This window comes from Heptranchias perlo, chromosome 8 (assembly GCF_035084215.1).
Source record: "Heptranchias perlo isolate sHepPer1 chromosome 8, sHepPer1.hap1, whole genome shotgun sequence".
NCBI classification, from domain to species: domain Eukaryota; kingdom Metazoa; phylum Chordata; class Chondrichthyes; order Hexanchiformes; family Hexanchidae; genus Heptranchias; species Heptranchias perlo.
Window position 1 is genome coordinate 28,696,178 of NC_090332.1, and position 27,211 is coordinate 28,723,388.

At 41.1% G+C, this 27,211-nt stretch overlaps 1 protein-coding gene across 3 annotated transcripts in view; it reads left to right on the plus strand.

Annotated features, from left to right (window-relative positions):
• Positions 1-27,211, plus strand: part of rab3gap2 (RAB3 GTPase activating protein subunit 2 (non-catalytic)) — a 95,434-nt gene that overhangs the window by 47,427 nt on the left and 20,796 nt on the right. For all 3 annotated transcript variants that reach the window (XM_067988876.1, XM_067988877.1, XM_067988875.1), the window contains exons 14-27: positions 286-502; positions 1,962-2,105; positions 3,259-3,341; positions 4,666-4,730; positions 4,812-4,902; positions 8,194-8,321; positions 9,016-9,229; positions 10,211-10,308; positions 14,589-14,694; positions 17,132-17,292; positions 17,945-18,158; positions 22,942-23,115; positions 24,903-25,009; positions 25,488-25,554. In XM_067988876.1, the coding sequence (XP_067844977.1) occupies positions 286-502; positions 1,962-2,105; positions 3,259-3,341; positions 4,666-4,730; positions 4,812-4,902; positions 8,194-8,321; positions 9,016-9,229; positions 10,211-10,308; positions 14,589-14,694; positions 17,132-17,292; positions 17,945-18,158; positions 22,942-23,115; positions 24,903-25,009; positions 25,488-25,554 (1,869 nt within the window). The remainder of the gene's footprint in view (positions 1-285; positions 503-1,961; positions 2,106-3,258; positions 3,342-4,665; positions 4,731-4,811; positions 4,903-8,193; positions 8,322-9,015; positions 9,230-10,210; positions 10,309-14,588; positions 14,695-17,131; positions 17,293-17,944; positions 18,159-22,941; positions 23,116-24,902; positions 25,010-25,487; positions 25,555-27,211) is intronic.

Consider the following 27,211-nt stretch of genomic DNA (forward strand, 5'->3'; position numbering starts at 1 on the left):
CACAAGTATGAGGTGTGTGGGTTAAGTTCTATATTATTACATCTTTGCTTATATCACGTGGTATAAAATAAATAGAGGGATTGTGAACGGTCTCAATATTGCAGAGGTATTGCACCCGTTGGCGCTAAAGGAAAGATGGAAAGCCACCTGTGGTACTAGGCAGGAAAACAAAAAAAGGTTTAAAAAAAAATTTCACCTGAAAGAAGATCCACTTCAGTTTTCTACAGGGATGGATGCCCATGCAGGCTGCTCTGTTTTAATTTTTTTTTAAATTTTGATTGCTAGGGTACCGTGATGCACAGGTAGGCTGGATCCAGGTGGTAGAAGATCTTCATGAAAGAGAAGCAGAGAAAAGCAATTTCTCTCCTTTCAGCAATCCCACAGGCCTAAGGCGAGTGGCTCAATTCCTGGTGATCTATGCCCCGAGGAGAGGAATCTTGGAAGTGTGGAGCACCCAGCAAGGTCCTAGGGTTGGGGCGTTTAATGTAGGAAAACACTGCAGGTCTGTATAGTGGAACATTATCTGAAATCAATATATTTTTGAAAAGTTTGATAAATGCTTTGCTGTATCATGAGAGATGGGTGGGGGAATGGATAAGGATCCTCATTTTAGACCTGTTTGCAGATTAATGATATCTTGGTCATACTTGAGAGCATATTACACATTTTTAAGGGGGAGAAAAAAAATTGGATTAATAATTTTTACTTTTTGTGTGAGGCTTTTTGTCAAGATTTTAACAACAAACTTATATTCCACTACAGAATTGGGTACACTTTCATGTGGGTGTGTCTTATTTTATCCAATAAAATTACTGAACACAATGGGAACAAAATAAAGGACACACTTGCATTTTTTTAGGAAATATACTGTTGTAGCCCTTAACATGTTTACACTTTACTTAGTAAAAAGTCTCCATTTTGCTGGTGATGCATCTTCTGAGAGTCATGTGAGATTAGTGCAGTCTGTTTCTTTGGATTTTTTTTTTATCCAATCAAATGTTAAACATTGTTTTCTTGGATGACAGTGTTTTAATTGACATAGATTATACTATTTTGAGGAAGTACACTCTTCAAAATTTAATATCAGTCAGCACTGTTGACGCTTAAATTCTGCAATGACTAGGGATAGATGTTTATTGCAAGTGTTTCTTCCTCAACGTGCAAATGTTAAAAAATTCCAGGAATCAAAGTATTGATACAATTTTCAAAATGATGAACAAGTTCAGAAACACAAGTTTTCTGTTGTGTGTAGTATACCAGAACCAAGGAGCATAGATTTAAGTGAAGGGGCAACTCAAATTTCTTTAGCAAAAGCAGATCAACATATGGAACAAACATTCAGTGTTGGTGATTTGAACAGGCAACTAAACATTTACAAAAAGTTCCTGGAATTTGAGGGGATGCATGGTTATTCAATTATATAAATGATATAAAAATACCTCACAGGGAAGAAAAGGTCTAATTGAATGGGCAGACTAGATAGACCAATGGTCTTCCACCTAAAACTATTTTTTAGGCTACTCTGTAAAAACTCTTATTGTTTGATTGGGGGAATTCCTGATATCAGCCCTGCTGGTGAAGGGAAGTAGAAAGTGGGGGCCAGGCACTTCTGCACAAGGAGGGATAGTTGGGAGAACAGTTTGTATCAGACTGATACTGTCTATCTGCAGGTGGCCTGTTCAGTACAGCAATGGAGACACCTGTAAGTTGGCTGTCAGCCTTTCAGCCAGAATTGATGTCTGGCTTTGGGAAGGCAGGGAATTAGGAATAGATTAAGAATCTTGCCCTCAAATTGAAAAAAAGCTACCATCATTCACTTGGTGAAATGTCCAGAGAACACTGAATTTACAGTAAGAAAAGGATATTTATATCTAAATGTTTTGGCTAATTTTGATTCTGTATATTGTGGAACCAAATAGTAGTTTGGATATTTTATGACTCTTAAAATGTGCCTTTCTCAGGTTACTGTATCCTGGATACAAGATAATGGGATTGAACAATGTGACCAGCCAGGGTTGGCAACCACAAACCTATCAGATTTGTCTAATTGATCCAGTAGATGGTAACGTGAAAACCATCAATGTCCCTTTCCATCTTGCTCTTAGGTACTTTATTTTTATTTTTTCCCACCAAAGATAAGGATTAAGCATTCCAATATTACTTCTAGGTGCAGTATATAGCCTAAAACCATCATGGAATTGCATAGAATTTATCAGCAGAGAAACAGACCATTCGGCCCAACAGGTCAGTGCCGGTGTTTATGCTCCACATGAGCCTCCTCCCATCATCTCACTCTATCAACATATCCTTCAATTCCTTTCTCCCTCATGTACTTATCTAGCTTCCCCTTAAATGCATCTGTGCTATTCACCTCAACCACTTGATGTGGTAGCGAATTCCACACTCTCGCCACTCTGAGTAAAGATGTTTCTCCAGAATTCCCTATTGGATTTATTGATGACTCTCATATTTATGGCTCCTGGTTTTGGACTCTCCCACAAGTGGAAACACCTTCTCTATGTCTACCCTATTGAACCTCTTCATAATTTTAAAGACCTTTATCTGGTCACCTCTCAGTCCTCTCTTTTCTAGAGAAACGAGCCCCAGCCTGTTCGGTTTCTCCTGATAGTTGTACCCTCTCAGTTCTGGTATCTTACAACTCTTTATCTCCTCTCCCCTCACTCCACCATTAACCAGTGTTGAGGGAGTCATTGTTGGTATGTGGGATATGTTGGGCTATCATGTGGGCTGGTCTGCACCATTTTTAGATAAGTGTTCCTCCTCTCAACAGTAAGTTCATTGCTAACAATTGTAGAGCTGTGGCCAGCTGGAAACTGAGTTCAGCATCTTATGAACTTTTCTTAGTAATTAGAATCTTGTCATTGGTAGGACAGGATAGTCTGCTGAGCAAAACTGTACCCTTAGTGTTTAAACAACTGTTTATGTCTTACAAATACAAAAAGGTTCAATTTGGCGTTCAAATGCTGCTACAGTCTTGAAGGGGTTAATTAATTCAAGTTGATGGTGCATGGAAGGAATATTTTATTAACGTGATTGGAGTTATTCAAGTACAGTTTTGTATATAGTACTTCAAAATTTATATCCATTGATGCATGCTATATAAAATATGGATTCCACATATGTAAATATTCTAATGATTTGTAATATGCAACTTTCTTGAGTGATTTTAATGGATTGAGAAACCCTTGCACTGAGTTTTTAAAAAAAGTGCTATTGATTCATTGTTTTGCTTTTCAGTGATAAGAAGAGTGAAAGAGCAAAGGATATGCATCTACTGAAGCGGCTAACTGTTTTGTTGAAAGCCAAAGTCCCTAATCATGGTAGGTATTATAGGGTTGAGTTTCTGCTCATTTATGCCAGTTATATCAGCGCAATCTGGGCAGAATTGGCCGAACCAGTGCAAAAGATCGGGGAATTTTAAATGTGAGGTACATCCAAAACCACTTACTTTTGGGTTTTCCACGATCCTTTATGCTGGTTTAAGATTCAATTTGCCTGGATCAGGCCCTGCTGGAAAACTGGCCATGCCCCCAGGTCAACATGGCGAGTTTACGCCAATTGCACTGGTTCGGGAAGGCTTTTTGAATTGTGCTCATTTTCTTAGACGCACAGGCACAAGTAGGCACATTTTAAAAGTTTTTACATATCAAAAAATATTTAATTTACTAAGAAACTGACTAGTGTACACCAATGAAACTAGTAAATAGTTCAGTATAGTTTTTTTCAAGTAATTTTCAGTGATCTCTGGTTAAATCAGGTTACTCACAGGTGGAGGACCGGACACTTACTAAAAATGCTTATTTTTTTGTGATAACCCATTTTCAGCTGTATTAATGAAAGTGCACAAGGTTAGCACTCTTAAGTACATCAGTGAATATTTTTTAATGAAAAGAAAAAGAATAGTTGTGCTGGCTTATGGAAGATTTTATGTTTGTGCTTATGCAAATGCATTTTAGCGGAAACTTGAGCCTAACCAGCGCAACTTCAGGCGCAATTTCACAATTGTGCCAAAAGCAGAAACTTTACCCCTATATCTAATTGTCTGCGGTTGTACGGCATAGCTTTTATCACTGTAATTGGACTTTAGCAGGAGGGTTTGGTTTTAGTACCTTGTAAATGAAAATAATATTGACATGATGTTCAGTTCAAAGTTGTGAACTATTGCTCCAAGGATGTGGAAGTGATCAAGTAATGTGCTTTATCAGACTAAAACTAAATGTGCATGTGGGGTTGGTGGACATGGATGTAATTATCAAGATGTGTTAGTACTAACAACTTTATAGATGCAAATTAACGGGAGCATAGATTTAAACTTTATATGTGTCCACAAAGTTTATGAAAACAAAAAGCTTAGATACTATTGTTTTAAATCAACACTGCACAAAGAAACTTGCTGGATTCACAGCATTGAGGAGTTGGACACTGCAAAACTCAAACCATATTGGTGTTACTATTCACAACATATTTAGTATTGATGTATATGTTCTTTTGGAATGTTAATTCTCACTTTTTTTTACATATGTAGATCAATGTTAAGAGAAGCAATGTTCACGTCAACAGCTGCATTTGTTGCTGTGAATACTTGTTTCTCCCATTTCATTCATTTTATAATCTGTCACTCTGCGTCTCTATTTATATTTTCAGAAAATTTAGAAACTGAAATAAAGACACATCTTCTTGATATTAAATATCCCACGATGAAAAAACAGGTAATTAAAACATTTTATATAAGTAGTTTTTTAAACTCTTTTTACTTTTTTGTAATTTCAACTTTTTTTTTACGAATACAGGCCTTAGAAAGAATGCTGGCAAGTAAAAATATCCCACTCACCTGCTTAACGAATCTAATCCAGGCATTGTTGGACAACTTAATGAATCAGGGTAGGTGTAAATTGAAAAGTAAATGTGTGATGAGTAAATACATACTTAGTATAATTTTGGTTTTTACATTCTCATCCTTTTCCTCCATTCCTCACTCTAGTAGGATTGGGGAGTAATGTTATGGTAGTCCCATGTATCTTTCTGTGATTTATCTGATTATTAAACAAGCTTTGCAAGTCTTTTTGCAATAATACTTTTGTGAACATTGGTCACATTTCTAATTGAATTTTTTGATTTCCTTTGTACCATGCCATGAACACTGAACCCATCAGCTTCTTGTTTTGACTATTCCCTCTCCCCTTCTCAACCTCATAGATAGTTCATATGGTTTAGTAGTTTACTCCCAGTCAGAGAGTTGCATATTGGAGTTTCAGGGCTGTTGGATGAGTTTAGTCAACTGTTACATTCTTGGGTTGTAATATAGATTTTGCCTTTAATATCACTGGCCACTTCTGCAAGTGGACTTTGAGTCTTCTCTAAACTAGAGTGTGCCTTTACATGCTCAATATCTAGGTGAATGTAGTAAGACCCAAGGTTTCAGCAGAGAACTTTTTGGGCTCTATTTTCGGACGTCCGAGCGGGTGCGGGCTCCAAAAATTGGGGATTCCCGGGGCGGGTCCGGAGCCCGGCTCCAACCCGCCCACTTCCGGGTTCCTCAATGACGCGCTTAGATGCGTGCGCAGCCCCCACATGCGGGACTCCCACCGGCAATTAAAGCCGGCGGGATCCTGCTTAAAGCAATTAATTTGATACTTCAGGTCGTTAGCAGACCTGATTTGGAGGATATTTTAAGAGGTGTGGGAATTTCATCCAAACTGAGTGTGTTTCCTGTACTGGGGGAAACACTCCCAGTTGAAATGGACATGTTGCAGCCACCAGCCTGTGGGAGCTGCAAAGGTCCATTTGACAGGTGTGGGGGGAGACGCTCACTCATTGCAAGAGGCCACTCTGAAACTTTGGACAAAGTTTGGCCTCTACCACCCTCCTCCTAACACTAAAATTCACCAACTTGCAACCTCAACCCCGGCGTGCAGACACATTTACCTACCTTGCGGACCCCCTCAACGTACATCTTCCGGATGGGGGCCGCCATACCTGCAGTCATGACCTCCTCGGACGACGAACAGCAACACCAGCCTTGCCGGCCACGCCGTCCACCTCTGACACGTGGAGCTCCGCAACACGGTGCTGTGACACATCCACCTGCACAGCAGGAGGGAGGGCAACCGCAGAGAGAGATGCGTCGCAGAAGGCACTACCCTCACCACAGGGTCTACTGACCGAGGCTCAGCTTCCTGGACCTCTCTGAGGAGCAGTGCACACGGAGGCTCCGAGTCACTCGACATGTATTCGTGGCCTTCTGCTGCCTCCTTGATGCCGAGCTGCTCCCAGCTGGCCCGAACACCATCTTCCCACCTGTCACTGTCAAAGTCACCGCTGCCCTCAACATCTTCTCTTCCGGATCCTTCCAGAGTGCCACTGGGGACATTGCCGGCATCCCTCAGTTGAATGCACAAAAGAGCCCTGCAAATACACCTGCACCCACTCTGCAGTGACACAATGGGTGACATCAGGTGCGGTCTTCATAGTGATCCTCAGGAAAGGGCATTATTGCACAAGCCAGTCAAGAATGGCCAAGACGTGGCAGTAGTGGTGATAATATAATATATAATATGAGTTGATCAGAAATCAAATATAAGTAAAAACCATGACAAACCCTCAAACACCCTTGTGCATCCCCTTCATGCTCACGGCACCTTTGCCTTACGCTTCCTACTACACATATGTGATGCATGCTCTGTGGCTGCAGCACAGGTAGTGACAGGTTGGGTGAGGCTGACCATGAAATAGATGCATGAGAGGGTGAGTAAGAGGTAGAGCCATGAGATTGTATGAGGATTGGATTGAGTGGTAGTGGTGGGATGAGTACTGGCGAGGTGAGTAAGTGCAGGTAAGATGAGGATGAGCTTTGAGTGGGTGTGTGGAGTGATGTGATAGAGTAGTGTTTGCAGTGCAGAAGGAGATGTGGGGTGGGGGTGGTGATGTGGCAGACAGAGTGTAGGGGAATGAGTAAGTGTACTCACTTCGGCTGACCTACTTAGGTGATTGAAGCGCCTCCTGCACTGTATGCAGGTGCGTGATATGTTGGTGGTGCTGGTGACCTCCTCTGCCACCTTGAGCCAGGCCTTTGTGGCGGCAGAGGCAGGCCACTTCCTCCCATCCGCCGGGGAGAAGATCTCTGTCCTCCCCCCTCCTCCTTATCCCATCCAGTAGGACCTGGAGTGAGGCATCATTAAACTCTAACCTGCCCAAAACTCCATTGTCTGCATCCTGTGCCACACTAGGTTCTACTCGGCCATCAGCTTAACTTCACCGACCTCCACTGGCTTTCTGTTCTTCAGTGTACTAAATTCAAAATCTTTTACAAATCCTTTCATGCCAGGGTGTACCCTAACTCGGCAACCTGTTTTAACCATATACCTACAACTTTGGCCTCCAGTGCATTTTCCCCTCCTATCACTTCTCACTCAATGGTAGAGCCTTCCGCCATCTCAGCCCTACTCCCAAGAAATCTATCCCTGAACCTTTTTTGCTTAGCTACGTCTGCCCCCGCTCTAAAACCTCCTCAAAACCTAATCTTTTTGATCATCATCTGTGTTTGGTCATCTCTGCAAACTTTTCTACTACCACTTGCTACCTGCACTTCTTTATGGGAAGCACTTTAGGACATTTTATTATGTTAAATGCATTCTATAAATGCAAGTTGTTGCTTATCAAAACAAGCCGCACAGGCAGACAGAACGTTGATTTGACATCTCATCCGAAGAATGGTAGCTCTGCCAACGCAGTACTCCCTCGATAATGCATAGGAGTATCAATTTAGAAGATGTATTCAGGTCCTGGTGCAAGGCAGCTGAATATTGGCAGGTTATTTGATTGTGGGAAACATCACAACAGAGCATGATATTGTCCTCACCTGATGTTGATACATTTCCACTTCCAGCCGAGGTTGCTGGATAGTGATGAGGGTCGAGAACCCTGGCCACCCTTATCCACAATCCAACACTGGGGCACTGCAGTACTTGTACTGCTACCTCAGTTGAGATCAGCTAATTCAGCACCGACCAATGATCAAACCTGAGCTCAGGTATGCATTGTTTTTTCTCACGTGAGCCACTCGGAACACTTTTTTAAAAAAAAATGAAAGGAAAAATGACCAGCAAAGTATTTGTCATTTGTTGTTACCGATTGTGTGTTGAATGTAACTTTTTCCCCGTGTGTCTTAATTAGATCCAGAAAGTGTGGATGAAGGATTGTTGCAATTTTGTCTCAGCCAGCTGAAACTACTTCAGCTTTATAAATGTGTAAGCAAACTCAACTCTGAAGATCTTGAGCAGTGTGGAGCCAAAACAAGTAATGTGAGTAGTTGTATGATGGTGCTTTCAATGTAATGGAACAGGAATAGTGCTTAAGTTTAGTGTTTTTTCATTCTTTTTTTTGTGAGCTAGAGTTTGGTTTAACTTCTGTTCTGACATGTCTTTCCAGTGAATGGTTTTTCATATGTATATTTTGTCATTTAAAGAGGAATTTCACCATCAGAATCCTTCGTAAAAGATTAATTTTTCAAAAGAATGACAGTTAATATTAGTATCCTCAAAAGCAAAATACTGCGGATGCTGGAAATCTGAAATAAAAACAGAAAATGCTGGAAATACTCGGCAAGTCAGGGAGAATCTGTGGAGAAAGAAACAGAGCTAACGCTTCAGGTTGATGACCTTTCGTCAGAACTGGAAGAAGTTTTTAAGCAAGTACAGAGTCGGAGGAAGGGGTTGGGAGAAAAGAACAAAAGGGAAGGTCTGTGATCGGGTGGAGGGCAGGAGTGATTAAATGACAAAAGGGATGATGGTTGTAATGGTAATGGAGGGTGGTAATGGGATAGGTTAAGAAACAAAAGATGGGTCTAGAGGAGCTGTAAATGGCAACAGAACAACCATTACCAGCACCTACTGACTGAAAAAATGGGAGCAGTGGTTATGATTTGAAGTTGTTGAAATTAATATGAACATCCTGTTTGTTTCATCCATTTCTTTTTTTGTGTTATTTGTTATGCAGGAGTTGGCTACTTTGCTAAGACTAGAGGAAAGGGAAGCTGCAAAAATTCAAACACTTCTAGATAATTATAGACAAGAAAACACCAGAACTACAGTTCAGTTTGAGGAGGACAAAAACTGCAAACTACCAATCCAAACGTTCCTGGAATATCTTGAGTATGAAAAAGAAATAGTTCATGTCAAGAAAGTGGGTGAAGATGAATGTGTGGCTTTAGGTAAGTTTACAAATAAGTTCTAGTGACTTGTGTACATAGGATGCCTTTGCAAGTGCACAGGAATACATACACAATTATTCAAAAAAATACAACTTGGTAATTTTCCTTTAAACAGAACATTTCTGATCTGTTTGCCATGGCACATTATTAATTATTGTGAATTTTTTTCTGCAGCATCCAAAATCTATGTTTTGTAGACTGCAATATTTACTTAAATATATCATTAGATTATAGCAAGATGATTATATAAAACTAGATAGTACATCTATATCTAACAGCAAAATAACTGGAAGTTATAATACCCAAATTAGTTTTGTGACCTGCCATGGCATAATACAATACACAAACATTTGCTCTCATTTGCCATCTAACAAAGAATACAGCACTGTGATGGGGAACCTAAGTGGGGTGAAAAATATATTAAAATAGTATAAAATTTAAAAAAATTCAACTTGAGATTTGGTTAGCATTCGTGAAGGGAAAAAGGTCATAATATTATCACAGTACAAAGTGCTGAAAAATTCTGGGATTTAAAAGAAGTGAAACTTGATAAATGTACTTACTGGAACATTGTGTTGTGTTGCCAAATATAAAGATTAGTGAAATAACTAATAAATTTGCACAGCTAAATTGGAAACTAGATTTGCCTATGCATTACTTGACAACGATCCTAATGTAAACTATCACACAGTAGGTGATACAGCTGCCCATAATATTCAATTACTTAGAAAATTCTCGAACACAGTATTGTACAAGATTTATGTACGTTATGTGCATTCACTTTTTTTCCCTTTAAGTCTCTAAGGTATATCTGCAAATTGGTTCTTACTTGCCCTTCCATTTAGAGCACTTGATGGCATTTCTTCAATGCAGTTGACATACATTGCTTGGTTTTCAGTGATTGATGCAATAACATAAAGTACAACAGTCCAAGTGAATTGAGATGTAAATGTTCTTTTGTATTTCTCCTTTCTATTGCAGGCAATTTCTTTTTCTGGAAATGTCTGTGTGGGGAAAGCTCTGTGGAGGAAATGTGCTGTTTGCTAGAGTCAGCAGGAGCAAGGCCTCAACAGTTTCTGGTAAGTTTCTAGTACACACAGGCGTACTAGGTAAATAAGTCTGATGTGACTACAGATCGCAAGAAAATTGAAATTGGAAAAAGCAGCTCAGGTTTGCTGCAATTTTTATATTTAGATTTAACCCCCTCCCCTGGATTTTTTTTTAGTTTATAGAGTCATAGAGTTATACAGCACGGATAGAGGCCCTTCGGCCCATCGTGTCCGCGCCGGCCATCAAGCCCAGTCTAATCTAATCCCATATTCCAGCATTTGGTCCGTAGCCTTGTATGCTATGGCATTTCAAGTGCTCATCCAAATGCTTCTTGAATGTTGTGAGGGTTCCTGCCTCCACAACCCTCTCAGGCAGTGAGTTCCAGACTCCAACCACCCTCTGGGTGAAAAAGTTCTTTCTCAAATCCCCTCTAAACCTCCCGCCTTTTACCTTGAATCTATGCCCCCTTGTTATAGAACCCTCAACGAAGGGAAAAAGCTCCTTAGTATCCATCCTATCTGTGCCCCTCATAATTTTGTACACCTCAATCATGTCCCCCCTCAGCCTCCTCTGCTCCAAGGAAAACAAACCCAATCTTCCCAGTCTCTCTTCATAGCTGAAGCGCTCCAGCCCTGGTAACATCCTGGTGAATCTCCTCTGCACCCTCTCCAAAGCGATCACATCCTTCCTGTAGTGTGGCGACCAGAACTGCACACAGTACTCCAGCTGTGGCCTAACCAGTGTTTTATACAGCTCCATCATAACCTCCTTGCTCTTATATTCTATGCCTCGGCTAATAAAGGCAAGTATCCCATATGCCTTCTTTACCACCTTATCTACCTGTTCTGCCGCCTTCAGGGATCTGTGAACTTGCACACCAAGATCCCTCTGACCCTCTGTCTTGCCTAGGGTCTTCCCATTCATTGTGTATTCCCTTGCCTTGTTAGTCCCTCCAAAGTGCATCACCTCGCACTTTTTCGGGTTAAATTCCATTTGCCATTGTTCCGCCCATCTGACCAACCCATCTATATCGTCCTGCAGACTGAGACTATCCTCCTCGCTATTTACCACCCTACCAATTTTTGTATCATCAGCGAACTTACTGATCATACCTTTTACATTCATATCCAAGTCATTAATGTAGACCACAAACAGCAAGGGACCCAGCACCGATCCCTGTGGTACCCCACTGGCCACAGGCTTCCAGTCACAAAAACAACCTTCGACCATCACCCTCTGCCTTCTGCCACTAAGCCAGTTTTGTATCCAAAGTTCCAAGGCACCCTGGACTCCATGGGCTCGTACCTTCTTGACCAGTCTCCTGTGGGGGACTTTATCGAAGGCCTTACTGAAATCCATGTATACCACATCCACTGCGTTACCCTCATCCACACGCCTAGTCACCCCCTCAAAAAATTCAATCAAATTAGTCAGACATGATCTTCCCTTGACAAAGCCATGTTGACTATCCCTGATTAATCCTTGCTTCTCCAAGTGGAGACTAATTTTGTCCTTCAGAATTTTTTCCAATAATTTTCCTACCACTGATGTTAGGCTCACTGGCCTGTAGTTCCCCGGTTTTTCCCTACTCCCCTTCTTGAATAATGGTACTTGAATTATGTGATGTGAAATTACTAGCATGTGAAAAATGATGAATTGTTTGTAGAGAAACTCAGCCTACAGCAAAAATTGCTAGCAGGCATGTCTGGGAAATCTAATTGCTTACTCAAAATTTACAAATGTTAAGAAGTTGTGAGACATTGTGCTTAAAAGGTCTGTAACTTCTGACCTTGACCCATTTTGATCACTTACGTGGCTCAAACATGTCTCCTCCACCATTGCTGTACTGAATAGTGTGGATTCCCAATGGCTCTTCTGCTGGAAATCCTCTTAGCAAAGTATTTTCCAATGTACGAAATACCTAGTGTTGATTAAAACACCAAGGGCTCGAATTTGCCAGGCCTGCGGGTTTCCGGCGGGTTGGGTTTCGGGAGCGCGGTCAACACGCTCGGCGAAATTAGTGGGTTGCCCACGCGATCGTAGCAGGCAACACACTAATAGGAATCAATTACCTGCTCCTCCGGGGTCCGCGGCGCTGGCCTGCGCGTCGGGCGGGCTGCGCTTGCGCAGTACGATCTGTCAGCTGGAGGCTCTCTAGTTAAAGGGGCAGTCCTCCACTGACAGATGCTGTAACCAATGGAACAAATTGCAGCATGGAGCAGCCCAGGGGGAAGGCTGCTCCCAGTTTAATGATGCCTCACCCCAGGTATCATCAGATGGGGTGAGGAGGAGGGGGAGGACACAGATCTTCCCCCCCGGCGGGCGGGAGGAAGCGGCCTGCCTCTGCCACCAAGAAGGCCTGGCTCGAGGTGGCAGAGGGGGTCACCTGCGCCACCAACATATCGCCCACCTGCATACAGTGCAGGAGGCGCTGCAATGACCGCAGTAGGTCAGCCACAGTGAGAACACGAAGTCTTTCCCCTACACTCCGTCTGCCACAACACTGCCCCCACCCCACATCTCCTTCGGCACCGCCAACACTACTCTTGTCACATCACCCTTCATACCCACTCAAACCCCATCCTCATCTTACCTCCACCTACTCACCTCGCCAGTATTCATCCTGCCACTAACACGCAACCCAATCCTCATACAATCTCATTGCTCCATCCCATACTCACCCTCTCGTGCATCTCCCTCATGGCCAGCCTCACTCAACCTGCCACCACCTGTGCTGCAGCCACAGGGCATGCATCACATATGTGCAGTAGGCAGCGTAAGGCAAACGTGTCGAGAGCATGAAGGGGGTGCACAAGGGTGTCTGAGGGTTTGTCCTGGGTGTTACCTATATTGAATTTCAGAGTAAAAAACAGCACACATTATATTGACACCACCACTGCCATGTCTCCGCGAATCCTGTCCATTGTGTCCAATAATGCCCGCTCCTGGGTATCACTATGAGGACCCACCACTGATGCCACCCATCGTGTTACTGCAGAGTAGGTGCAGGTGTATTTGCAGGGCTCTTCCGCGCAGACGACTGAGAGACATCGGCGGTGTAGCCGGCTGCACCCTGGAAGGATGCGGAGGAGAAGTTGTGGAGGGCAGTGGTGACTTTAACAGCGACAGGTAAGCAGTTGGTGCTGGGGCCAGCCAGGAGCAGCTCGGCATGAAAGAGGCTGCAGATCTCCACGACTACATGTCGAGCGAATCTGCGCCTCCCTGTGCACTGCTGCTCGGAGAGGTCCGGGGAGCTGCGCCTCGGTCTGTGGACCCTGTGGCGAGGGTAGTGCCCTCTGCGATGCATCTCTCCCTGCGGTTGCCCTCCCTCCTGCTGTGCAGGTGGGCGTGCAACAACACCGTGTTGGGGGGCTCCACGTCTCTGCGGCGGACGGCGTGGACTGCGAGGCTGCTGGGGCTGGTCATGCTGTTCGTCCTCCGAGGGTGTCCACGCACCACCCATCTGGCAGGTGTTGGTCTCAGGGGTTGTGCAGGGTAGGTGGGTGGTTCCTCGGACTGGGGCTGCGGTTTCGTGTCAGTCTGTCCTCTGGCTTGGCGGGGGGTGGTGGAGGGCAGGGGTTGCCCTATGTGACGCGGTGGCCTCCTGCGTGGGTGAGGGCTCTCCCCCGTGGAGTGCACCTTGGCACCTGCCACAGGCTGCTGGCTGCAACACGCCTGGTTGGAGAGAGACTGTTTCCCCCAGTGTGTGAAACTCACTGCCTTGAACCTAAAATCCCACACTTCCTCTTTTGACAGCTGCTTCAGCTCATTAACTGACCTCAACAAGCAAGGTAAGTACTCTCAAGTGGAACCCCGCTGGCTTTAATTGCCTGCGGGATTCCCACCAGCGGGGCTTGCGCTCGCAGCCCCGCACGTCAGCGCGGTACCCGGAAGTGGCTGGGATTTTGTCGCGATCCGGTTACGTGACCGGATATCGGGATTTTCGGGGCCCCCCCCGCTGGAAACCCGCAGGAAACCCGACGCGAAAATCGAGCCCCAAGAGTCTTGATCATTTTGATTGAACTGCATTACTTGATTCAGTTTTAGTATGCTGGTTTTAATAGCCTCTTTCTGTTCCCTATTAATTATAGTTTTAATCATATTGAAATTAATTCAAGAATATTCCCCATACTAACTATTTAACTGGGTTCAGTGTCATTCTTTATTGCCAACATTGGAACATGAGATGATTTGAAGATTTATAATATAGATGTAACTTCTTTTTGATGTATGTATTAGAGATGACACAGTGGCAAATGATAGAATAGTTTTTAATAGCTTCTTTTCTCTCTGCTTGCTCTCTCTCCAGTCTCTGCTTCTCAGTTTGTGGCTCTTCAGGGAGAAAGAAATCCTCAAGAACCAGGAATCAATTAGCTACCTCCATATTACGCTGTCTCTCTTGAGCAAGATGAAAGGTGAAGTGCCTGGTGTTCAGAAGTAGGCTGTTACCATAATAATTATCCATAAAATGCAATCTAGTTTACTTTGTCAAAATTAGTGGAACTATTTGTTTTAAACATTTTGGGATCACTATTGACCAGAACCTTAACTGGGCCAGTCATATCAACACCTTGGCTACAAGAGCAGGGCAGAGACTGGGCACTCTGTGATGAGTGGCTCATCTCCTGACCTCTCAAAGCCTTTGAATCATCTACAAAGCTCATATGACGAGTGTCTTGGAATACTCACCACTCGCCTGGAAGAATGCAGCTGCAACAACACTTGAAACTCATGCCATTTAGGATAGCAGTTAGCTTGATCAGCACCCCTGCTACTGGACTCAGTGTCTACCTCTCCATTACTGTCGCACTGTGGCTGCAGTATGTACAGTCTACAGGATGCACTGCAGCAACTCACCAAGCTTACTTCGAAAGCACTTCCATCCCCTGCAATCTCTTTCATTGAAAAGGATAAGAGCAGCAATGTTGTGGGAATAGCATTACTTCCAAGTTCTCTCCAATTCACACACCATCCTGATTTGGTTATATATTGCTGATCCTTCATCGTTACTGGGTCAATATCCTGGAATTCCCTATCTAATACCATTGTTGGAACACCATCACCACGAGAACTGCAGTAGTTCAAGGAGAAGGCCCACCACCACCTTCTCAATGCACTTGGGGATAGTCAATAATTGCAGCCTTGCCAACATCACCAACATCCAACACCAACAAATTAAAAGAACAACAACAAGATAATTAATGGCCCAATATATCTTTTTAACACCAGCTTTAGTTGGTTTTCTCAGTGTGCCAAATTTCTGCTGTGTTTTTCTATAAAAACAACTCAGGAGATTTATTTTAGGAAGAGAAAAAAAAGTTCTTGTCATTTGGTCTATTTTTGAATTGAGCACATTGACACCAAAGAAGGAAAGAAGTTGCATTTATATAGTGCTTTTCATGACTTCAGGATGTCACAAAGCACTTCACAGCCAATGAATGACTTTTTAAAGCGTAGTCATTGTTGTAATTTAGGGAAAGATAGTGAATGTGCACTCATGTAACATCAGAAAGTATGTCCACTGTTCAGCTGAAGATCCTCTGAGTAGAACAATTATTTTTTAAAGCTGAACACATCAGAAGTAAAAACTTCTGGAGCCCTTCCAGTGCTGTAACTACAAATACGACAGCTAACATTGGACCATTTCGCTATTGCAAATCAGCTATTGTGCATAACCTAGAGTCTAAAGCAGAATACAATATCTGAGATCGTACAATGAGTTTGCAGAATAACTGAAAAAAAATCCTGTTAGTTAATTACTACAATCAGATCAAGTAATCAAACTCATCCATCACTTTTTTTTCCTATGAACAATGTAACTGAAAAATTATGGGCCTTTCCATGATATTATTTCCAAGAAGCCAGTTTTGAAACCTCCTATTCTTTTTTATACTGATTTGGCATCACTATGTAACAATATTTACAAGCCCTTTTTTTTAAGCTTGCAATCAAGAAAAGTGAGGCAGTTTGAACCTTTTAATACTGAATCCCATAGAACCTTAGAGGGGGTCTATTTGTCTGTTGGCTCTTTGCTACAACACTTCAAATATAATCCAACTGCCAGCTCTTTCTCCACATGTCCTATTTTCCTCTGGTTTGAATATTTAGCACTTTTGCTGTAAAAGTTGCAGTGGACTCTACCTCAAATCACTTCCCATTGCTCCAACAACTCTCTGCATAAAGACATTTCTCCTAATCCTCCTTGTTACTCTCTTAATGACCATTTTAAATTGATGATCCCTTGTCACTGACTTCTACAGCAAGATGAAATAGACTTTATCCAAACCCTTCATAATTTAAAAAAACCCAATTAAATCTCATCTTAACATTCTCCGCTCCAGTGGAAATAGTCCCAGTTTCTTCTAACTATAGTTACTTATTTCTGGAATCATACTGGTGAATCTACATTGAACACTCTCTGGCTTTAATACCCTTTCTATTCACCCAAACCTGCACACAGTACTCTGTTTCAATAAATGTATCGTTACTACCTTGCTGTTGTACTCTATGCCACTATTTATAAGATCTAAAAGAAGACTGGCCCTTTTTTATGGCTTTATCAGCTGCATTCGGACTTTCATGGAAATTACATATATTTTGTTTAAATAATTGATATTTACTTCATTGCACAGTTAGCACTGCAACTTTAAGAAGTTAAGCATTTGTAACTCCGTAATTAAGGGATTTCATTTTCAGGTGCTAAGTACCACTGGCACGCACGTATAGCTGCAGCTGTGATGCTAGCAAGTAGTTGCTTGATAACACTGGCCCATTCATAGGTGGTTGCATCAGTAACTACAAAATCAGAAGTGTTTAGTCCATCTCTAATCTGAAATTCATGTTTCCCTGCAGGTGCCGTTGATATTTCATGGGACCTTCAATCGGTGTGTCCATGGTGGCAGCAGATGCGCACTGCATGTGCACAGGCAGAGAATATTGGAGCTGCATTGTTAGCTGCACTTGTTGGAAGGAGTGTAGCTATCAGTGTAACAAACAGCCTGGCTGAGAAAGATGTGAGTAGAATTGTTAATTGTTACACTTGTCCAAACAAAGCAGAAGCCATTCCTTCTCTACTACCGGTTGTAACAATATTCTTCACATGATCTGGTAGAAGATGGTTGCTGCTGTGCAGAGTTCCTGTGCATCACTTATATATTTTTGATTTCTGTTGATATTTTTAAAATCCCTTGCCAAGTGTGGGGAATGTTATTTACTTCTGATTTGAACGTAGGCTCGCTGTCACTTGGAAGTAAAACAGAAGAAATTGCTTCTGCTCTACATCCCTGGTCCTTGGGGAAGTTGCAGCATTTCCATTTCAGCCTGGAATCTAAATTGGCAGAGCTTGATAGAGGGAATTAAACAATATAAAAATCTGCATAAGTAAAAGTACAGCTGAGACTGAAAAAAAAATTGGCAGGAATCAGAAAGTAAATTAAAGAAATGACTTACTAGAAGTTGAAGAATGGCAGTCAAAGATCGATGATTGTTTGAATACTGGAGTTGAAGAGCTGGACAATCTGAACTTGTTTCTGTTGCTGGGATGTGAATTCAGTGGGGAGCAGTGATTTGTTTTTTCTGTTACTTAAAGATAGTTGGACATTTATCCAGTTTTTTCTACTCCTGTGCTCATTTAGATCTGACTTTTTCTTCTTGATTTCCCAACAGCTGGAAGTTGTGGCTTCAGATGGAATGACTGATTCTTGGGAAGCATTGTCTCTTGACATGGAACACTGGAATCTGTTTCTGAGACAACTTGAGGATTGCCTTATACTCCAAACGCTTCTGCACAGCAAAGGGAATAAACCATCCAGCACAGCCTGCCGTCATTCTGAGCCACTTACGAGCATTTCTGTAAAAAAACTTTTGGAAGGTGGTCGAGGTAAGAACTCTTCTTGTTTGCATGTATTCAAGACACTTTGCTCGTGGATAGTCCAGGGCCTAGAGAATGGTTTCTGAGGTTCTCTTCCAAGGTTGTAGAAATCCCATTCTCTTTGTGGGGCAGCACCTGATTCAGACACTAGCAATACTCCCCCGAGTAGTTCCTGGAGTCTTATGCAAAGAGGAAGTACAAAACTAATGGATGTTGATGATAGATGGTATGGCCATGGACTGCAGTTTACTCTAAATGCAAAGTTGAAACACACTAAACGCAAGCAGTGTGAGATTCCCTCCAGGAGACGGGATCCAGGAATGGGTCTGGTACTTCTTGGCTTTAGTGTATTAGATTGGGCTTTTGTGTCGATGAAACCACTTTACATCATTGCGGAAGTGGCAGTATACATGCAGCTACATATTTATGTTCTTGGTATATGATTTACTACTCTTGCTGTTCCTTAATGCTATTGTTTGACTTTTGACTTTTTTTGGCTTTATATTCTCAGTACTGTATTCTCTTGTTTTTTTTTCACCACTTGTCAACATTTTATTTTTCTTTCGTTCTTTATAAATCTTTGATTTTGGTTTCCCGATACTGTCTTTCTCACTTTTGTTAACTAGTTCCTTCCTCTGCTGCCTTGCTTTTCATTTTCTCCAGTTCAACACATTTCTGTTTCATCTCGGTAAGCTAATTGCCTCTGCCTTTAGTAGCATCTTTCCTATCGATTGACAAGTGCTCCCTTTTCTCTACTTTCTTTGAAATACTGGGTCTCGGCTGAAGGTTCACTTGTGCCACTGCTCAATTTCCACGATTGTAAGAATTTCTGAGAAGCACTGAAGTTGTATATATGCATAAGTGTAAAAATCAGAGGCTTAAAAATTTATGGGCCTGGGACCAAGTTGAAGGGTCCTAACTCTCAGAATGGAGCAAGAGCAAAAGCCAAGCCAGAGGACCTGAAAAGGGAGGCAAGGCCTGGGGTGTGTGGGGAGGGGGAAGTTGTTGAAGGAATTTTGAGCTTTAGCGACTTTATTTTTGAGAAATGTTAAAAAAATTCTGTTCATATTTTACATTTCATTTTTAGGTGTTATACTGGTCGATTTCCTGTGACATTTCACACAAAGTCAAGATGAAGTGCAGTATTTAGGTCAAGCAGGGTGAGAGTGGGGTATAACTGGAGGAAGGGGGTGAGGGAGAGAGAGATCAGTTGGGAAAGTAGAGTAGTTTGAAGCAAAGAAGTTTCTCTGCAGTGCAGGTTCGGTTGCTTAGAGAAGCAAAACAGGTGTTACAAAGGCACTGTTGGTGGGATGGTATAATCACAGCATGACAAGTCTACATAGACAGATTCCATTCTGAATGTGCACATAGGAATTTACAATGGGAAAAGTTGGCACAGGAAATATATGGAGACATAAGATTTTGAATATATGTATTCTTTGAGATGTGTTTGGATGAGGCTTTATTTGCACTCATATTTCAACTACTTATTGGTATTTCCTTACCATCTATTGAGTTACAAGCATATATCTAGCTACTAGTGCTACAAATCAGAACCTGTTGTGGAGAGAAATGTCAAGCCTTGGTTAAACATTTACTGACTGTCAGATATAGAACAGATATAAAATTTGCTTAAGTTGTTACCTGTTTGTGGGTTTTACAAACAATTGGAATTGCACTTGAATTCTGAGAGAAGAGGCTTGTTTAAAAATTATTGAATGTTAAATATATCATGAAAATATGATAAACAGTTCAAATATTAATTCTGATTCTCATCTGAAAAAGGTAAGCTTAACACCTTTAGCCCCTTTATTAAAAAAAATAAAAGTTACCAGACTTCTTTGAGGACCATTTCAATTGCAAAGAGATGCATACATCATTATAAGTGAATTAAATTTTGTCCAGTGTTTTAACTTGAGTATAAAATTCTGGTGTTCTTTTTGTATTTTGCTGTGAAAGTAATTGGAAAATTAACTGAACCATTTCAGATCAAGTAGTGTTTCACTAAAAAGAGATAATAAAAATCTGTTTTGCTGTTTGAAAAGATGTAATTGGTATGCCTTGGAAATAGTAGTCACTAGCTATCCTTGACAAAAGCAGTTGTGTGTTTGATATTAATGTTTGGCTATGTGAAATTGTATTGAAGAATGGTATTGCTAGTTTGGTTTGAAATATTAATTATAGTATACATTAGTGGTGTGGGTTAATAGTTGATAAACAAGAATTTTCTGCAAAATACTGTATTTCTGAACTAAACATTTATTAGGTCACAAGATAATTATAGATAAGGAAGGCCATTCAACCCATCTTTCTTATCCGTTCAGGGAAAAAAACCACAAGTTTCTTTCCTCCTCCCCCTCCTCTGTGCTGTAGCATCTAACTCTCTCCAGAGCCATGTTGGTAGTCTCTAATAATGCCTACTCTGTCCAGGATATCTCTAATGAGCCCTTGTAATAACTTTCCAATAATTGAAGTTAAGCTAATGGTTCTGTCTTGCTGCCTTTTTAAAATATTGGTACTACATTAGCCTCCTTCCAGTCCATGGGAACAATCCCTGCTTCTAGTGAGCTATTAAATACATAAGCCAGGGGCTCACTTATCACATCTCCTATTTCTTCGAGCTCTCTGGGGTGAATGCTGTCAGGCCCAGCAGCCCCATCAGATTTGAGACCCCTTATTCTTTCCTTCAGTTATTGGAAAGTTATTACAAGGGCTCATTAGAGATACCCTGTTGGACCTCCTGGATAGAGTAGGCATTATTAGAGACGACCAACATGGCTCTGGAGAGAGTTAGATGCTACAGCACAGAGGAGGGGGAGGAGGAAAGAAACTTGTGTTTTTTTTTCCTGAATGGATAAGAAAGATGGGTTGAATGGTGCATTCACTTTGATGTTCTCCACTTTAGTGTTAACTGTACATATTGGAAACTGAGCATTATCTACTGGAGGGAAGCCTGATGCTAAGTAACCATTTAAAACTTCTGCCATTTCTGCAGTGTCCTTTAATGGCCCTCTGGAGTCTTTTATTGCCTTCTCAGGCTTTGCTATTGCTACCACAGTTATCTTGTGTAGTATTTACTCAATCCAGAACCTTCTGGATTTACACGGAGCTGAGATACGATTATTAAAGTTTGTGGATCTTAATTTAAGGGTTTGAAAACCTTTTAAAGGAAACCTGGTAGTGCTTTTAATCATCATCATCATTCTAGGTTACACCAATGGGGAAAATATCTTTATCAAACTCTCAGAGCTTTAATTCCCCGAGTAATGTATTTTTCGATTTCATAGTGCATTTTAAAAGTAGCAGATGGAGTGCTGGATATCAATATTCAAGCAGAAAAATAACCAGATGCTATGCCTCCCATCCTCTCATTCAGCTAAATTATTGTGTGGAGATGCCGGTGATGGACTGGGGTTGACAATTGTAAACAATTTTACAACACCAAGTTATAGTCCAGCAATTTTATTTTAAATTCACAAGCTTTCGGAGGCTACCTCCTTCCTCAGGTGAACAATGTGGAAATCGTTCCACATCGTTCAGAATTTCATAATCGTTTCCACATCGTTCACCTGAGGAAGGAGGTAGCCTCTGAAAGCTTGTAAATTTAAAATAAAATTGCTGGACTATAACTTGGTGTTGTAAAATTGTTTACAATTAGCTAAATTATTGTTATACTAGCCAAGTTGCTATATTACTCAACCCAGCACGAGTATGACGTGTTTGGTTTTATTTGCTTCTAACCGTAGAATATGCTTAGTTTTAATTTTCTTATTGATAACATTTAAGGTTTTTGGCCAATTATGGCCAAAATTGGCCAAACCCTGTTCGGTCCTTCAGTATGCTTTTCTGAAACACAGGCTCCGATATTTGCGGGGAGGGAGCGGGGGTGCATGTTTGCGGGGATGGGGGGGAATACCTGGAAATCCTGGGAGGACCAAGGTCCTGCTGAATTTCACTGCAGGATCTCGTTATCATTTTTAAAATTTTGTTTCCTGCCTGGCAGCTCACCAGACTGACAGGCTGGCCAGCTGCTGGGCAGGAAAGCCTTCAGTAGAAGACTGCAGCCAGGGATCATTGGGATCTGTCCCCAGGAAATCGGGGAAGATCGTGGGTTGATGGGGGACATCGGCAAAGATCATGGGCCATAATAGGGCCGGGGGGATGGGGGAGGGTCAGCAAAGATCACAGTGCATAAGGCTTGGGATTGTGGGTTTGGAGGGGCGGGAGGAATCGGCTGATCGCAGCAGCAGGTTTGTTTCAGGGGCCGGGGGAACACATGTGCTCCTTCTGGTTCACAAGCAATGGTGTAAAAAGCCCTAGGAAACCCGGCCTGCCAGTGTTAAATTTAAATCAGGCTCCCAACTGCACTGTGGGAACCCACTGCTGGAAAAATGGCGGCAGGCGCATATGCGGCAGGTTGGGGTTGGGTTACACGGTTTTTAATTTTTAACCCCCCCTCCCCCCAACAACTCTCCCCAGCCCATCATTGGGGGATTAAAATTCCCTCCACAGTACTTGAATTCCTTGAGATAAATTTAACTGCTTGTTTAATGTTCCATCCATTTGCAGTATTCATAATTGGTTCTAGTTTATTGTCGATTCTGACTTGATGCCTGTTATTTGTGAACACCTCTGTATGAGTAATCTAGTGCCCAGGAAAAAATGAACAATACTCTCTAACAGCCAGTGTTAAAATAAGAGCTTTTTATTTCCGGTCGCTTTAAATGTAATAAACTTGTACTTATCGTTCTGTGAGATAGTGTCATTATCTGTGTCCATTCATCTTTCCCAGGAGTTGTTGCTGATGGTGTGGCAAAATGGATTTTCAAACTGGATCTTGTTCCAAGCATTTTGAAACAGGCCCATCAATCCAAGAGATTAGAAAGTACAGAAGAACCAATGGAAGTAGAGAATAACATTCTCATCAGAGAGAAGTACAAAGAGCTTGGCTTGGAGAGGATACTAGGTAAGAGGAGCCTAAAGTAAATGTGTTTAATTAATTGCCATTAAACATGCGTGATTATGTTGCTTAATTATGAGCTATAAATTTACTAGAAAGATAATGTATAACACATTAGAAGACTATGCAAGTGTTCTAAATTAAATAGACAACGGAGGACAGTGAAATTTGATTTTAATCCCACTTGTGAGACAGACCATAACTTGTGGTTATTTCATTGCTTTCATGTTAATATACAATTAATATTCCCAGATGTAAGTCCTAGGTCAGTATTTTATTACTGAGTTCTGAAAAGTTTGTATCTAATATATATCGATACATTTTTATTTAATAAGAAATATTGCATAATTTTCATTTGTCAGTCTATTAAATTGGTTCTGGAGGTTGTAAGGTCACAACACTTTTTCAATATAGAAATCAGTTTAATGCTGAAAAATGCTTTGAACAAGTTGATAGGACTTTGTGAACTCACAGGGCAAAGAATAGGTATGAGGAAAAGTGGAATGGCAACGGCATCAATAAGGGGAAAGAAAGTCCTGTGTTTAATTTAAAGAAGAGAACCTACATTTACAGTTTATTCCAGTTAATTTAAAGTTAATTAATTCAGTTGTTAATTGTTCATTTGATTTTTTTTGTACACAAAAAGCCTCCGTGCGGTTTTATTTACATTGCTTAATTTAAATTACTGGATAATTCAGATTTTTAATGCAAAAAATAATTTTGAATTAACAGGATTAGATTGTATATAGCCTAGGCTGAATTTACAGGTGCAGAGTAACCCTTGCCCCATTAATTTGGATGGACTTGCAGTATATTGCTAAATTGCAATAAAACTGCTCGTAAAAATATATTATCAATAGTAAATATTTTTGTACTCTTTTCTGTCTACACAAGGGATATTTGTCAGTCAAACCTAATTCAGCATAATTCTGTATCAGCTGTCGTAAAATGATTTAATTAAATAGTTGATTTAGTTTTTCTCTTGTGTATTAACTTTTCCCTTTTCTACATGTTTTTTTCTGTTTTTTTTTTATGTAGTAAGTGAGTATGGGAGTATAGTTTCTGGAAATTAATGAGACTCTTACATTTTGCATTGTGTGATTTCTTTTCATGTAATGCATACAAATAATAGAATACAATTCTATTTTTTGTGGTGCATTAGTGACTAGCATTTATTCATTCATTCATTCTACAGTAATTACTTATTTATCTATCAACACCACCACCACTTGGCTTTCTCAGCGTGCTATTCTTTAACCAAGTGGGTGAGTGGACAGCCTCCTACCAGGTCTCTGTAATGGATGCACTGTAACCAACCATTAGGAGAGTATATGGAGAGCCTGTGTGACATTCCCTCTGATTGATGATATTTATTTTGCTCCTTGCTTTGAAGGAGTGCCTAACCTCCAGTTGACTATTTCCCCTGTTAGTACTGAAGAAATTGAAATTTACCATGAGAGCGACCACAAGAGCAAACTAGTATCATGGTACACTGTGGGTCCACTGCAGAGTACATAAATGTCTTGTGAAATTGTGCTATTTAACTTACTATATTTGTCAAAGTTCAACTCTGTTCTAAGGCATTTAGTAGCATTTTCAATGATTTTAAGACTATGCTTTGAATGTATAAATGCTCTGTTTCTGAATGTTCTATTAATTCAAAGTTGCAGCATTGAATATTTGAATATTTATTACAATTTTACATGATAGAAACTATGTACTTTAATGGACAACTTCCGTAACTCAGAAGGCTAGCTCGCACTTGTTGTTTTAAAAGGTTTTTATTCTTACAGAGTTGCTCCAGTTGACATACGAGCGATTTCCTTGCAGTCTAGAATCGGATGTTCTTCATGCTCATTGTTGTTGGGAGTATGTGGTGCAATGGAACAAAGATCCTGAGGTAAAAACAAATCACAACTCTTTAGATTTGATTTTGAAATGTTTCACATTTCTCTGCTACTTCAAGGCCCTACCTGACTAAGCTTTTAGCCGCACCGCCTAACATCTCCTCCTTTGGCTTGTTGTCGATTTCTGTCTGATTACGTGTCCGTGAAGTTCCTTATGACATTTTTCTACTTTAAAGACGCTATGTAAATGAACGTTGCTGTTGTTTGCATCCAGAGTTTTCAAAGAAAACTTTGTAGAACTGTTTTCACTTTAGGTGATGTATGGATATGAATGTACGCTTATTTTTAATTATACTATTTAAAGGATTTTAATACTCATTGTCTACATTCTGTATAAATTGTGATTAATCTTTGTTAATAGAATTTAATAATTGTAGATATATATATATAAACTTTTCACATTGTTAACTTTAAAACCAGAAAAGCCAATGTTGTTGTTTCTCAGTATCTGCTTTGTTTTTTGACTTCTAGGAAGGCCGTTTTTTGAGCATATCTGTGGACCATCTGAAATGCATTGGCAATGCACATGTTCAGCGTGGTTAGTACCAGTTATGGCCAGCATGGTGTACCAGACAGAAATCTACAAACACAGTTTAAATACATAAATGTAGGAAACATCCGTGCGTCTGGGAACCAAGCCCCCGTTAAGATTGGAAATCCAAATTTTGGACCATGCCCCAGAGAGCCTCAGTTCTCCTAAACCTCAGAGCAACCATCTTTCTTAACTCTAGTATCTGCCAATTGTGAAAAATCGCAGCACCTGTACCACAGTGCTACCTCCCCTCCCCACTGCTGTCAACCTGCTCTTCTCACAGCTGTTAAAAGCTTGGTACCTACCAGCAACTCCTCACATCCTCTGCCATCATCTTCATGTGTATCCTTTGCTTTCAAAAAGATTAATGATAAGTATTAAGTACACTGTTCCCATTGGCGGAAGGGTCAAGAATCAGAGGACATAGATTTAAGGTGATTGGTTCTTTTGCCAAAGGTGACATGAGGAAAAACATTTTTACGCAGCGAGTGGTTAAGATCTGGAATGCACTGCCAGGGTGGGTGGTGGAGGCAGATTCAATCGTGGCTTTCAAAAGGGAACTGGATAAGTATTTGAGAGGAAAAAACTCGCACGGTTATGGGGATAGGGCAGGGGAATGGGAATAGCTGGATTGCTCTTGCAGAGAGCCGGCACGGACTCGATAGGCCGAATGGCCTCCTTCCGAGCTGTAACCTTTCTATGATTCTATTCTATTCTATTAGTAAACCATCATATAATAATAATCGAGGCCACTAATGATAGCTTTCACAGAAAAATCCAAAAATACCATGCAATTTCACTTATTTAGCCAACTTAAACTTGTCAGCGACTTTTTGAAAATCAAGTGTTAACTAGAAAACCTACATCCACTAACTGAGTAGCTTCCTCAAAAAGTTCAAGCAGGTTGCTGAGGCAAGACCACCTTTTTCATTATATTGTACATAATATGGCCTGCTGTTCTAAACAGCGTATCCTGCGACTCGCTGAGCAATGATGCAGAAGAATCACAACTCTCAAATATTCAAAACAGAGTGGATTGCAACTTTCTGTTCCAAAACTCTTGTGTCAGTCTTGGACAGTGGCAAAAATGTCAACACTTGTAAGCAGTATCACCTACTTCTATAGGTGGCACTGTGATTGGTCATGTGGGTGTTAACTACCATTGTGTGACAGGTATTTTGAGTGTCACCCTCCAGCTCCTTTACAAAGCCACTGTCTGGAAGAACAGGAATCTGGTTGCTCTTGTAGCCTCTCTGGGCCAAAGGAAGATGTTTCCTGAATTGTAAATTTGAAGCGCAGCAATGTAATAACAATTTAAATGCTTCAAACTAATATTCGTCTTCTGTGTAGGATATGCTTTAACTGAAATCATCCTATAACAGATCAATCAAGTAGAGGAGCATTGTAGAATTCCATATGGAGAGGCCTGACACATCAAACATCCATGCTGGCGAAAACAGCCCTGTTCCTCACACAACCAAGATCATTAATAATTGCCTTCTACCCTGCCCGGTAGAGTATGAGCCTGTAGGTACCCTACACTCACTCTCTCTCTCTCTTTTCCACACCCCCCCCACCTAAAACTGCTGAGCCTTGTTAGACAACTCACCATATGATTTCCCCCCCCCCCACCAACCATGCTAAATATTAGCAGCTAGCAACC